The following is a 14,234-nucleotide window of genomic DNA, read 5'->3' as shown; positions in this document are numbered from 1 at the left end:
TCATTCTCCTCTTCCTTGAGCATACAGTCATTCTAGATTGTAAACTGCAGGATAAAAGGCCTAGTGAGAACTCTGTTATGGCAACAAATTATATGTTTTATCTAAATAGAGGAGAGACATTGTAAAAAGACAGTCCTTCCCTTCCCTGCCCCTTTCAGTTCATTTCTATTGCACACATTTACACGTACATTTCAGCCACTGAAGTGTTTATGGATACACTGGTGCTAGAGCCCATCCTACTGATTTAAAACCCGGAGGGTCACACAGAACCCAATTTATTTCACAGGGAAGAAAGGGGAGGATGATGTACTCGCCAGGAATACTTCTGAAACCTTATCACATCTGTTTAAAAAGGTAATGCGGCCCAGGGTCAAGCAGATCTGCAAGCTTGGTGTTTCTTTAAAATCGACACTGGCAAGCAAAAGGTGGTTTGTACATACAGCACCCTGCCACTGAGGTGGAAGCTGGGTGTGCCTTAGGAAACTCAATATGCAAGTGCCCCTAAGTGGAGACAAGTACATTTGGAGAAGTGTCCACATTCCTTATGAATTAGTCATTAGTCAGAAATGAAGGTAAGGTACCCAACTAAGACCTATTTCCTTGTTGCCTAAACATCATTTTGTTTTCTTCTGAGCTCTCTTTAATACTTTCTGACTAATTTCTGCAAGGACAGTTGGCATGCAAAATCGCAAAACCTGGGACTCTCAAGGTACATGAGTCAGATGTACACCAAGGTGTTTTTTTCTTATAACAACTGGCTACCACACCAAACCAACGCATGTTCCCACTGACGCACATGAGAAACCTTATGATACATCCTGAAGTTATATAGAATTGTATCACTTGAGGTATATTCAACTGAGGTCAAAGAAAAGGTGTACTGATTATCTACAAATTTCTCGTGAACTGGCCAGCATTACAGTAAAATGGTAATTATGCTTCATTAATCCCTCCAATTAATCCCTGATCCCTTGTAAATAAGGTTAATAACGTTGGTGCATGTGCTACCAAGGGACTGACCTCAGTCTGGGAAAACCTTTCCATTTTAATTGTTAGCAGCCAGACTGTTTTTTCCTGACAGAAAAAAAAAAGCCTCTAATAAAACACCAACTACATTATTATTGCCACTTTTTTTTCCTCAATATTATTTTTCATGTTTACCTTTCTTGCATCTCGTATCAGCTTCCGAATAGTTTCCTTTATCGTATAAGGCTGTGCTCGTGGCGGATGAAAAAGTAGATCAATATTCGTGCCACCAGAAATTCCAGGCATCAGGTAGGGCCAGCCTAAGTCAAGGTTTGGAGCTTCCACATCTGATTCAATGGGCCAGTAGGTTCCGGAGGAAGAGGTGTCATCAATGGCATGGTTAGAGGAATAAACTGTATTTTGGGGAAGTTTGTGAACGTTGTCCAAAATATAATCAATTTCCTCATCCGCTAGGAACTCTGAACATCTTTCTTTGGAAAGAAATTCTTTGTAGGCTTCTAAACCTCCTTCAATTAGAGCATCAATAGCTACTCGGTACCATTCTTTGTAGTGAGGTTCAATATAGTTGTCTGATCTGCATTCATCATGTAAAGACGATAGCAAAGATGAAGTTTCCATTTTCACATATATTTTGCATAAAGTCTCTTAAACTTCCATTTGTGAGCTGACGAAATGTATCTGTAATGAGAGAAAAGTGAAAAAAACCCCACCAACAATTAGAATGTTTCTAGAGATCTATGACATATACACACATACTATTCAAAATAATTTTCTGGTAATGTTGCTCTAAGTTTTTCTAGCACCTTCCAAGAATTTAAAAATGTTTTTAAAAGGCTCGGGGACTAATACTGCCAAATGAATGATAAATATAAAGAGCTTCTTTTACATAAGGCAAAACTAAACACATAATTAAATGATTTGATGAAGTTCTTATACCAAAAGCTACAACAGAGCTCATAATACACTGAAGATCTCTACCAGTAACACAAATACATACCCAACACGTGTTCCAATATGCTACCGTAGGTTGTTTCAAAACTCTTTACAACAACTGACAGGGTTCAGAGAAACACTTCAGAAAGCAATTATATTTCCTACTTTTTGATGCATTAATATTTCACTGCAACTCATTCCTTTTCTCTGGCTTCTTTGAAGCCACAGTCATTCAGGTCCTTATCTCTCTGTTCTCCCATGTTGATCTAATCCATCTGCTGCTCCCAAGCAGAACCAGCCTACCTCATTTCAGTGAGTTATGAGGAACTCCAGAAAGATTTCTCCTCCCACATCTGGGATCAAACTCTGAATCAGCAATCTGATGTCTAGTTTCCACCCTGTTCATTCCTTCTGCCAAAAGGAGCGGCTGCTTTAATCTCACCTTTTATTTTTTTTCCAAAACATTAATAAGTCGTTTACTGCTGATGATTTATAAATTCATTCTTACCATCTTCTTATTTCATTTAGCAAGGGCTGAGTGCATTGGTTCCTGCTGCAACAACTTGGGATTTAAGGTAGAGAGAGGACAAATGGCCAATGTTTCTTCCTTCACGTCTGTGCAACTCTACGGGACTCCAGCAACTCCACCATTCGCCTAAAACCTAAACTGCAATGAACATCTGCACTGGGCAGGTAAGCCACGAAAAATAAGAAAAAGGGTGGCGGGGGACGGATTTTCATGACAGTGAGATGAGCCTGTCCATGTAAAATAGAAAGATGATACATGGTAGCAGTGTTTCACCTGTCAGGTCTACTGCATGAAGCTTAAGACAGCAGCAGGACGGACATCCAAGGAAAGCAGAAGAGTTACAAAATGCATACACAAAGTATATCTTGAAAGTTTCCCTACAAGCCCAATTAATAGCATGGCAGTATAGTAGCAAGGAATAGTGCTACGGCGTTCTTGTTTCACTTACTGGCATATAAACCTCACATAATTCTCTCTTCACGTTTCAGATATTTTTGCAAACTGCATTTGATTCCCACTGTCTGCTGGGAACAGCTTAAATCTTGAAAGGAAACGTAAATTAGCTACATTAACTTCAAGGAATGAAAATCAAAATCTCCATACACTACTGATACTCCAAAGTCCAATTAAATGTTAAATTAAACCAAGATTTCTGAGGAACTTGGGAAGTCTGAGGTTAAAAAAAGACCAAGAAAGAAAAATCCAGATCTGAGGCTGGCATCAGCATGTCATATGAAATAATTCCATTTGAATCCTGTATCTCAGCCAAGTAGCAGGGCAGATCTTCCCAGATAGGATTGCTTTCGAGCCTGGGGGAAAGGAGTGTTTCTGGCTGCTTCCAGAGTAGCTTGGTGGTGAACTGGAAAGCAGCAAGTGAAAGGGATCTGACTGATCCCCCAACAGAGAATTACATCTATTCCTGTGACAGATACCCAGGGCTTCACTCTACACTGCTCTTACAGGTAGAAACAAAACATTACAAAACAGGAGTGATGCCATTTCGCTTTGCACAGAGGCAGATACAGCCTGTGGTGTGAGGTGACGCAGAACCCAGCACATGGCGCAGACAGGACAGACCAATTCCATGTCAAACTCACACCAGTGTAGAATTAACACTTTCACACCAGCGTCTCGTGGAAGCCAATCATCTAGGACAGGTTGTCAAGACGTTTTAGGTGAAGAATGAAAAACCACTGCGAGAACAAAACGCAGAGTTTCTCAGCTGAGTTGTTCTGAAGAGTGTGAACACTAATATAGGTGACTTTACTGAGAATCCAATACACCCCTCTTGTAGGGCCTCCAGGACAAGTAGCTCTCTGAACAGTATAGTAAAACAGTCAATCTCATCATGACATTCAAGACTAAATCAGATTTTACAAAGGCAAATGAAATATATTTCTAAAATTCTTACAACTTTGGAATGGATACACTTCTAAAATAGGGATTTTGCCATCAATTTCATATATACAGTTGAGAAAGACCTAAGTGTTTATTTCAAAAGCTTGTCTAAATCCCTTTTTCCTTCTTCTCATTCTTTCCTTTGAAAGTAATATAAGGGAACAGGACTATACTTAATATGTAAAGTTGTGCAATATAAAATATTGAATATCGTGAATAAAAGGCAAAAAATGATTGCATGTGTGTGCTGGCTCATGTGCTTTTTTTCTTTTCTTTGGTTATTTTGATTTTTTTTTAATAGTATAGTATAGTATATTGTTTGACTTTTCATTGAAATCAGTGAATGAATTAATTGTGGCATAGGTCAAATGCAGTAACTTGTGCAGCAACTTGTGACTTATGCTGAAAGCAGGGTATAAATAACCATAATCTTGGAAAGGTGAGACTTCTAATGCGGTGTCTTCCAAACAACAATAGTTATTTTACAGTGAACATCTTTGATGTTGATCTTTGATTTACAAGTGCTGTTTATAAAAGAAGCTTAAAGCGGTACACATTTATTTAAGCTAGTAAATGTAAAATCTGCCAGCATGGAAATAAATCACAGAACAGATGAGACAAATGAAAAAATTTTAATTTTGGTTTTTGGAATTAAGGGCATCAGCATGTGATTCATTCATGAGAAGAAACAAAAGCAAACTCCTGAATTAAAATGATGGCTTCAGGTATGTTTGACAAAAGCTCTGGATGTCTTGACACAGGTATTTTCCTCCTTAGAAGGTAAGAGCTATTTTATAGGAAATGAAAATAATATAATTTTGGATAGAAGCAGAGGTTTAGACAAAAGTCTAAAATAAACATCTTGGTGTCTTCTTCAACCGTGTATAATGATTTCTGTATAATCGACTTGATCCTTCAAAGAATCCTCCTCAGGTCAACAATTCTATTAGCAAGGTTGTGCCGAATAAGGGCCATCTCTGGAGGCTTCCAGAGCTTGATCAGACTCCATGTACATGACTACAAATTTTACCAGCACCAGGAAAGCTATTTTTCATCCTCTATGAAATAACCTGGGCTGTCCCAGCCCAGTGTATGAGCCATCTTCTCTGCTTGGAAACAGGGATCAAGTACTTAAAACTTTCTTATGAAGTACCATTAATGGGCTTAAATTGAATTTAAACTCCAATGCAGCTGCTAAAACTGGATCTTTTGCTGAAGAACGCAAGTTCTGAATCCTGCACTGATGTGGTCATCTTGTCCTTCTGTTAACAACATGCTTGGACCTTTCCAGTGCCATTATCAGGAACCCAGCAAGAAGAGAGCTTTTTCTTTGAAAGAAAAGTAAATGTGCCTTTTTGCAGAAAGATACAGAGGGTATCCCAGCTTACACAGAAGCAGCAGATCACAAATGCCCACTGAAGAAAATGATGCAGCATTCTGCGGTGCTTCCAAGAGCACAGTCCTCCAGGCTAGAGGTAAAGACAAGCAGCTTCCCTGCCTTACTAATATTCTCAGGATTTGAAAATTTTCCTATTCAGCAACTTTGGGGAGCAGCTCTAACCTCAGGCTCGTACAGCCGGTCCTTGGCCAGGCCCTGGTGGTCTCCTCAGGACGTCCTTATCGCTTTTCCAAAGGAAATATGATTGCTTTGACAGTTTCTGCATAAAGTTGCAACCTTGACACCTCAGTTAAGGGAAACTTAAGCCACAGGAACATCTTGTCGCAGGTCTCTCTCTCAGGTATGGTTTTTGGGGTATCCACCTGAGCACCTCTGACCCGTGGCTCTGCTGAGGAGCCACCCCACTGCTTAATGGCCTGGTGTGACCCGCCTTTAACAGAATAAACAGGCGTTTTATGACAGCTGCCTCCCACCAACCTTCGTACTGAAAAATTCTATCAGGAACATGTAAGAATTACCTACATTAAGGCAATTATTTAATTATTAATGAAATTAAGGTATTTTCTGTGGATGCAAAGGGCACCAAATTCAAGCGAAAAACAACACCGCAAGCGTTCCTGCTTTGTTGTTGTTGTTGTTGTTGGTTTGGGTCTTTTTGTTAAACCAGAAAGTTAACTTTTCAGGCAAAACGGCGGCAACCAGCTGGCACCGCCACGTGCTCGGGCACGCCTCAGCCTTGAGGACACCGCATGGTGCCACCCCCGGCCGCGGCCGCGCCGCAACGCCCCGCCGGACCCCGGCCCCGGCCGGAGCGCGGCGGGGCAGCCCGGCCCCAAGGGCCGCCGACCCCGCCCGGCCCTTCTCCCGCCGCCGCCCCCCGCCGCTCGGCGCCCGCTCCCCTGGAGTGCCCGCGGCAGCAGCCCCGCCGCCGCCGCCGCCGCCTCCGTTCCGCGATGCCCGCGCCCCCGTCCCAAACGCCCCGCGGCACCGAGCGGCCGCTGGCGGGGCGGGGGGCGGCCGCCCCACTCGCCCGCCCGCAGCGCGGGGTCGGCGGGGGCAGAGCCTGCGCCTGCCCCTGGCCCGGCCCCGGGGGAGGCAGAAGGGAGACCCGCTTACTTGGCCGGTGCCCCGCGGTGGGGTCTCACCTCCGGAGCGGCTCGACCCGGCTGCTGCGATCGCGGGGCGGCGGCGAATCACCGCGGCGCAGGGTTGATCGCAGGTACTTCCCGTCGCTCTCAGGCGCGGTGGGTGTGGAAACCAGTTACAACATGTCAGGACGGTGTCGCACCAAACCCGCCGCCGCCGCGGGAGCGGGGCAAGGGCTTGTCTGAACTGGGGAAGCCCGGCCCTCGCGCGGAGCGAAGGGCAGCGCCTTCCCAGGGGCGCGCCGGGGTCCCCCGCCCCAGCCCGGCCCGCCCTGCCCGCCGGGCCGCCCGGCAGCCGCGGGGGACCGCGGTCCCGCGGGGCGGGGCCCGGCCCGAGCCGCGCACACCGGCAGCCCCGCGGGGGGCCCCTGGAATCGGGGTGTGCGTGGGAGACGGAGCTCAAAGCAAACGTTGGCTTGGAGAAAAAATAAACCCCCCAGCCTCGAGTCACGGTTTCCAGGTTAACTCCGGCGGAGCAAGTCACGGCAAGGGAGTGATACCCGTTTGAGATCTCTAAATCAGGTTTTGCCATTGAGCCCCCTTTCCATTGCTCAGTTGCTTTAAAACGCTCTTTTGCTCTTGATGTCTCCGGTTAGAGAAATGGAACGGAAGGTAGAGCCTTCCTGCAGCCGGCATCATCGTCCTCACCAGCCCGCAGGCTGGGCACCCCAACCTGGCAATCCCACCTTTGGAAACGCTTGAGAGCCCTCTCTGAAAGGCTCTTCCAAAACACGGTCATCTTTTTAGTAGGATTGTGCAACTGCCAACAGATCAGCTCATCACATATGTGCATGACTTAAGCACAACGAGGCTTAACCTAATGGGGTTTTCTTTGTCATTTTAAATTAATGGCAATAGACAGAAAACTTTTTATAGGCTTTGTCCATATCACACCCTGTGGTGCATAACTGCAGGCAGCTGCATCATGATCTATTTAAGACAGTACAGTCTAACCCTGATAATTATGCTTTATCAGCAATAATTCATCCAGTCTTGCTTAAAGCACAAACTTTTTTTACTGCTCAATATAAGTGCAGGGTATATCCTATTCCTGAAGGTAAGCGTGGTTCTACTGTGACTTTTTGATGACAGTTCTCTGAGAGGAGAAAAAAAAAACCCTAAAAATATGCAATATCTATACAACGATATACATATATGTCTGGTGGCCACCAGGCAGTGGCTTTTTCTGTACAGTTATTTCAGGTAATGGAATGCATGAGAGGAAATAGTCGGTGTGAATATTCTCATGAACTACGCTTTACGGACATAGGATCAACCTGGGTTAAATGATTAGACTCTTCTCACACCCGAAAAAAAGAATTTCCCTGGTTTTGATGAAAAATAAAGGGGGAAAACTGCTGTAAAAACAAACAAATTTTTAAAATGTACTTAGTACATTATAGTTAGTTACTACACAGCACTTTTTATCTCATGAAAATGTGTGGTAAAGAAGGAAAACATCTTTCTGTGGAAACTTGTCCATAAAGTGGTGGGGCCATGTACATTTTTGAAAGAGCAGATCTATTTCCTGAAATGATTTTTGAAAGGGCAGGAAGGTAGACAGATGATCACAAAAGCACTTTTGACCTTGACTGAATTGGTTGGACTTTTATTACATAAAATTTACAAGTATTACTGGGTCTTTCTTTTAGAGACGTCAGTGGTTGAGTACCAGCTTGCATAAACAAAAAGCTGTAATGAAACCAGTAACAGCTTTTTAAATAAGAAAATCTGCATGAAAAAGCGACCTAGGTTTTTTTGCTACATTAGTATCTGTACAATAAAAAGGTTTCTTTCTGTGCCTTTACAGTGCCGAGCTCAGTGGGAAACTGATCTGAGATCTTACGCAATACACACAAACAGATGCAATACAAATGAACCATACAGTATAAAACAGCAACAAAGTGCTAGTAATATTAAGGCATTATTATTGCTGTTGTTACTAAATAGCCAGTACACCGTGCCAATTTTAAAATTAATGGGTAAACAGAGTGATGAGAAGAGTTGAAGAAAACTTAAAACCAGATCTTTTTAAATACCAAGAAAGCCTTTGCATAGAAGATAGAAAAAGGGGGTAGCAAGTGCCGTTGGAGATTCTTCCATGCAGTTGGGTGCTGCCTTAGTTTATCAACTGAAGCCCTCCAGTAGCTACCCCAGACCAGACATTTCATAAAACCTACCTTGGATAACGTGTTGTGGAAACTGGGTATTCACAGTCAACAGTCAAACTAAACGCTTTTACTGTGCAGGTAGTGAACTGGGACTTGCAGCCACAGGAGGCAGTGGAGGCAGATGGTATGAGCAAGCTCAATAAGCAGTAAGACAAATTCTTAAACAATAGGTATAAAACTGGATTCTAAAAGGCGGAGGCAGGGACATGCCGTTCAGCATTGTTATTCCTGGAGATGTGGAGCTGTCACAAATTGAGGGGAATGGACTGGAGAAATTGGCTGGGCTTTCATTTGCCTAAACAGCCTTCCCTTTTGCCATTGGAAACATAACATTGGGCAAGACCAGTTGAAGCGTCCTATTGATTGGAATCGTTTTACTGGAATCCCCCTAGCTCATGAAGCCTCAAAACTACAAAAACATTCTTATTGTAGACATAGCTTGTTCGTGGGAAAAAATAATCAACTCCATATGTTTGGTACCACCATCTTGAGAATGTGATCGGAAAGAACACTGATTGTCTTAAATGACCTGGGTGCTCAGATGATGGTGCTGATGGATGATCATCTCTGTGACTTCCATCAGTTTCCAGTTGTCAGTTCTGAGACTTTTTTTGTATTGATAGATCATCTACAGTTCTTGCTGAATGCAAGCAGAATATAAAAGATCGTTGTCATATATAGTACGACACCAGTCTATAAGTTTATTGTATTAATAATTATTAAGGATAAATATTTATATGAATGATACTCCTATTCCTACTGTATGCTTACTAAGATTTAATTTAGATTTAATTAAAGGGACATTGATCTGGAAGGAGTGGATGTTTGTACAATTTGTGACATCTATGAGTTAAGCTTTATTAGATTTTAAACAGATGAAGAAATCATACAATCCTGAAGATTTGTACTATTTACAAATCAAAGGCCATCTCATCTAAAGCATAAGCACAGCGACTTCTCATACTGATCTTAAAATTAGAGGAAATGTGCTATTTCAAATATGGATATAAACAGAGCTGCACTGTATTTATATGAAGCTTGATGAGTACTGATATGAAAACCTCACCTTTCATAAAGTAGCAGAGAGAAAAATGACACCAAAAATACAAACTAATGTGGAAAAGCAGGTGTGCTACTCTCAGTACACACTTTTTCAAATTAAATAAACATAACCTACTCTATTTGGTATTGTGTTCTTAAATCAGGGATACATTAATTTGGTCATAGTGACACAGTGGAAATACTTTACAATGTCCAAACACCTATTAATTTATCAGTTACCCCCACAGCTTCTATCAAGAAATGGCCAGTAGTTGGAATACAAATAATTAAAGTCAAGATCTTCTACTGAGAGAGACTTCCTAACCCATATATAGTGGCCTGGGTATATATGCTATATACTATTATGGTAGGTTTTTGTCCTAGGTCAGGTCCTGTGTCAAAGCCTTGTGCAAACCTACTAAAATGACTTCAGGAAGTTCAATTGTGAAGAAGATCCGAGTGTTTTCTTTAAGGAACTTATGGTAGAGATGAATAAAATTACGCAAAACATCTTATTTTTGAGACAAAAATAAATAAAAATCCACCAGTTTTTATTTTCTATCCCCAATATATACAGCTGAGAGGTAGGGTAAAAGAGCAGGGTGAGAGGGATGATCTAAGGTGAAGAGCAGCTGCCATTTGAGGAAGAACCGTGCGGACTGGGACTCCTCAGGTTGGGAATGGAGTTGGTGACCCAGGCTTCCCGATGTGCTTTGTCACATAACATGTACCTCCACTGTAACACAGGGCTGAATACAGAGAAGGAAACTTCTCTGAGGTCTGCTCTAATATGAAGACAACACCTCTGGCTCAGGAGGCTCTGAGACAAGAAGTTCCAAACTAATGGAGGATGACAAAGTATTCTCCACCCCTGTGCTTCATTCCTCTCCTTTTCCTCTTTGACGGAGGTCTACATGCACTGCTGGTCGTTGAATGGCAGATACAGGGCTACGTAGACTTTTATGCTGACTTCATACAGCTGTTCTTGTATTCCTTAGAGCATGCTAAGGCCAATGTATAAAGAAGGGGGAGGAGTACAGTTCCCTTAGTTCGGATGATCTTCCTTCTGTATGGGTCAGAAAGGTGGCTCCCCTTGACCTTCTTACAGCCTCCTAGGCCTCTGCGTGTGTCCTTGGACCTGGTTCCACCGCTGCCCCTGGAGAAGGATGGCTGCACAGCTGGCAGCAGGGAGCTCAGTTTCTCTGTTTTCTTCATGGCTTGTCAAGTTTTGTAGTTACACAGTTAGGTATCTTCTTCAAGCTTACCTAAACTTTCATATTTTCTGAGGTCTTCTGAGATTTTATGTGTCCTTCTGATTCAGACTCAATCTTAGAAATCTTTTTGCCCAGGTAGTATCCATGTGGTTGTCATAACTTCCAAAATACATACTTCAGGCTGACTCTTGTAATTATTTTTTCCTTTCTCACTTGCCTTTTAACATTCACCTTTGCCTTACTTTGGAAATAGTACTCATTGTACTATTACTACTACAAGCAGGCAGTAATACAAAATTGACCAGAAAATAAAGCAAAAAAATAAATACATCTGTTTTTCCAGTTGGTTGGAAACCTCTCTTATATCTTGATCTCCACCTTCTCAAATTCCCAGGAAACAAAACTTTCTGACGTATTTTCCTTGCTGGGCTTAACCTGTCCTTCTCATCACATCTTCCCGAGGGCTGGTGCACTGCTGGAGTTTGAATGACAAAATCTTAACCATGTATTTTCTGATCCAGACTCAGCTTAAGGGATGAATATGCTTGTCTCTTGAAGCCAGACGTATTTTGGGGCAATGCAGAGATCAATACTGAAAATTTTATGTTAAAGTAGTAAAAGGTAAACTTACAGAGAATTTTGTCTAATCAACATTTTTAATATTATAGATACTATTATCTTTGCATTGTGTATAAGTAAAACTCAAATTCTTAAAAGGTAGCTTTAGATCCAGGATACACCAGTTTGACCAAGATTTTGAGTACATCCAAGTCTAATTTACTGTTGATACATTAGTAATGGAAAATATCTCTTCCTGTTTAAGCTGTGTCTCCTCAGTGTAGATTCCATGAGGCTTCAGTTTCCCATAGGAAGGAAGAACAATTCCCTTATGGAATGGCAAGCTGTTTGCTGTTGTTTGATATATATATATTTTTTAAATGAACCGCAGACCCAAGTCCTGCATTAGACCATGGCCAGAGACCTGAAACAAGTACGCTGGGTTTATATAGATGCTCACTACATAGGCATAAAGATCTGGTAGTCAAAAGGAGAATTCACAGCTCCTAGGTTGCTTCTGACTGAGAAGCAAGATGAGCCCTGTAAATAAATGCATAGAAAGAAAAAAGTGAAATAGGGCTAGAGGGAACAACTTGTTGCTCGATTTGCACCTGGTTTCTTTTCAAAGCCATAACCACTTTGACAGACCCGTGTTGGCACTTAACAAGGACCTGCTGTTGGCCTGATATTCACCTCTCTGCTTGGAGGTGAGGTTGGCAAACGGATGAAAGCTCTTTGTCTTCTTCTAATCCCAGAAGTGCCTGAAGCTAGTTTTCCTCCCATTGCTGGTTATGGTGGATGCTTGGAGCCTTCAGTGTTACCATAGTGTTTACTTGGGTGCTTGTGGTCCCAATGAGCTTTTGTAAACCCAAGCTCATCTTTCTTTTTCTAATGCTAAAATTTGGGAAGCATTAAAGGTTCCACAATTCCTTTGGGAGGTCTCTGGCCATCGATAGTAATACTGGCAGAAGTAGAAGGGAAGAAGAAACCAGCAAACAGAGCAACCAAATCAAATAACAACATCATGTAAAAGTCTCAGCAGCATAGGAAGTTATATTAATGTTCCAAAGTATCAGCAACATTATAAGTCTGAATGCAGCTTCTAAGAAATGGCAAAGAAATTCTTTTCTGGGTAGATACATGAACTGTCAATGTAGTTATAACCAAGGAATTCTAAGCTGTAAATAAGTTCCGAAAATATCCCGTCCTCAAAGACAGGGTTTTCTTAACTGTCCGTATATCTGTCTAGAAAACACAAATGACCTCTGATTAGGGATCATTTATTGGCTGAATGATACAAAGTGGATGCTGGAGTTCACACATGAGCTTAGCAAATGCTTTCCCGTGAAGTTGGTACATTATATATACAGTTAATCAAACATTTATCAAGCTGTCTTCAGAATTAATGTAGAAATAGTATTACTGTGACCATAATAAAGTAAATATATAGATTATACACAGTTTTAAGCAGGGATAATGTCTTTCATCAAATCAGCTAATACTGTTGTGAAAAGTAGACAAGATAATGGGCACTGAAGTTTCTCCAGGCCTGAAACAGACACAGCAAACTTCAAATCCAACTACAAATTGTGAACAATTGCTCTGAGTTGAATTAGGGATGTTTCAAGTACAGAAGAGAAAGAACATACAAATACAGGAGTAGAATCCTAGGTCCATCTAATATAACATCAAGCTTCTGACAGTAAGTGGTTAGAATAAAAGATTTGGACAAATTTGTCACCTCCCATCTTCAGTTGCCAGCTCTTTCAGAGGCGTACGTGAGTTGGGAATGATGGGTAAGGTATGCTGAAAACCCAAACATAACTGAAATCCCAATATGAGAGATGACAGAGTCACTTGTTTCGATTTAAGTTTTTGAAAACCCTTGCTGTGAGATTGTGGGAAGAAGAAGATACCTTGTGATGGCACTTAGGCTGTGCTCTCTATGACAATGAGACAACAAGACACAACAATCACAAGTTGCAGCAAGGGAAATTCTAATTGCACACCGGAAAAATTCCTCTCTGTGAGGGTGGTTAAGCACTGGGATGTACTTCCCGGATAGCCTGTGGGATCCACCTCTGTGGTGATTTTTACAACATGACTAGACGAGGCCTTGGCCATCCTCTTCTAATTTTTCAGTTAAACCAAACTGAAGCAGGAGATTGAACTAGATGACTTCCAGAAACCCTTTCCAACCAAACTTTTTCATGATGCTGTGATTCTATACTTAATCCCCTTCCTGTAACACCTGTAATTCTGACAGTTTACTCCATGCCTGGAAAGGCAAAGTACTCTCCAGAGTTTCACTAAAAGGCAATTTTCCTTTATGCTCTGTTATGTGTTAGATTATAGGCCCCAGTCTTCAATGGGAATTACCTGGTAATAATAAAAATATTTGCTTTACAAGCTTAAGTGTTTTATATTATCAGCACGTAAGAGCACTGTAGAAGTTACCTCTAGGAAACTGAGGGGTTCGTCGGTCCATAAGGGAAGCCACTGAGAAACAGTGAGAAGTAATAGCTTGAGGTTGTGAAATAATGGTATTACCTGATTGTGTGTACTAATATTATCAGCAACGGAATGGCTGATTTCTCTGGTATTAAATTGGCTTTGGAGTTAAAACAGCAGGAGTAATGGAGACTCCTGGCACTAGAGTCTTCAGTTAGGTCTGTTAATGTGCTTAAAGTCTGTCCTGAAATAACATATTATTTTTGAATACAAGCTTAGATCTGAAACTATTATACTGTGGCGCTATGTGGATTCCTTGTCTATGGACTATACACGATTATCACTTATGAAACTGCAAGTCAAGCAAAACAAATATTGGTTGTTATTGGACCGTCTCATGTCAGAGAG

At 41.8% G+C, this 14,234-nt stretch overlaps 1 protein-coding gene across 1 annotated transcript in view; it reads right to left on the bottom strand.

Annotated features, from left to right (window-relative positions):
- FAM83B (family with sequence similarity 83 member B) overlaps positions 1-6,426 on the bottom strand; it is a 50,371-nt gene extending 43,945 nt beyond the window's left edge. Inside the window, exons 1-2 of the mRNA XM_065632066.1 lie at positions 6,363-6,426; positions 1,162-1,665 (exon numbers count right to left, since the gene is read on the bottom strand). Coding sequence (XP_065488138.1) covers positions 1,162-1,605 — 444 coding nt within the window. The 5' untranslated portion in view covers positions 1,606-1,665; positions 6,363-6,426. The remainder of the gene's footprint in view (positions 1-1,161; positions 1,666-6,362) is intronic.
- Between the last annotated feature and the right edge of the window lie 7,808 nt (positions 6,427-14,234).

This window comes from Caloenas nicobarica, chromosome 3, assembly GCF_036013445.1.
Source record: "Caloenas nicobarica isolate bCalNic1 chromosome 3, bCalNic1.hap1, whole genome shotgun sequence".
NCBI classification, from domain to species: Eukaryota; Metazoa; Chordata; class Aves; order Columbiformes; family Columbidae; genus Caloenas; species Caloenas nicobarica.
This window is presented reverse-complemented; position numbering and strand designations above follow the sequence as displayed.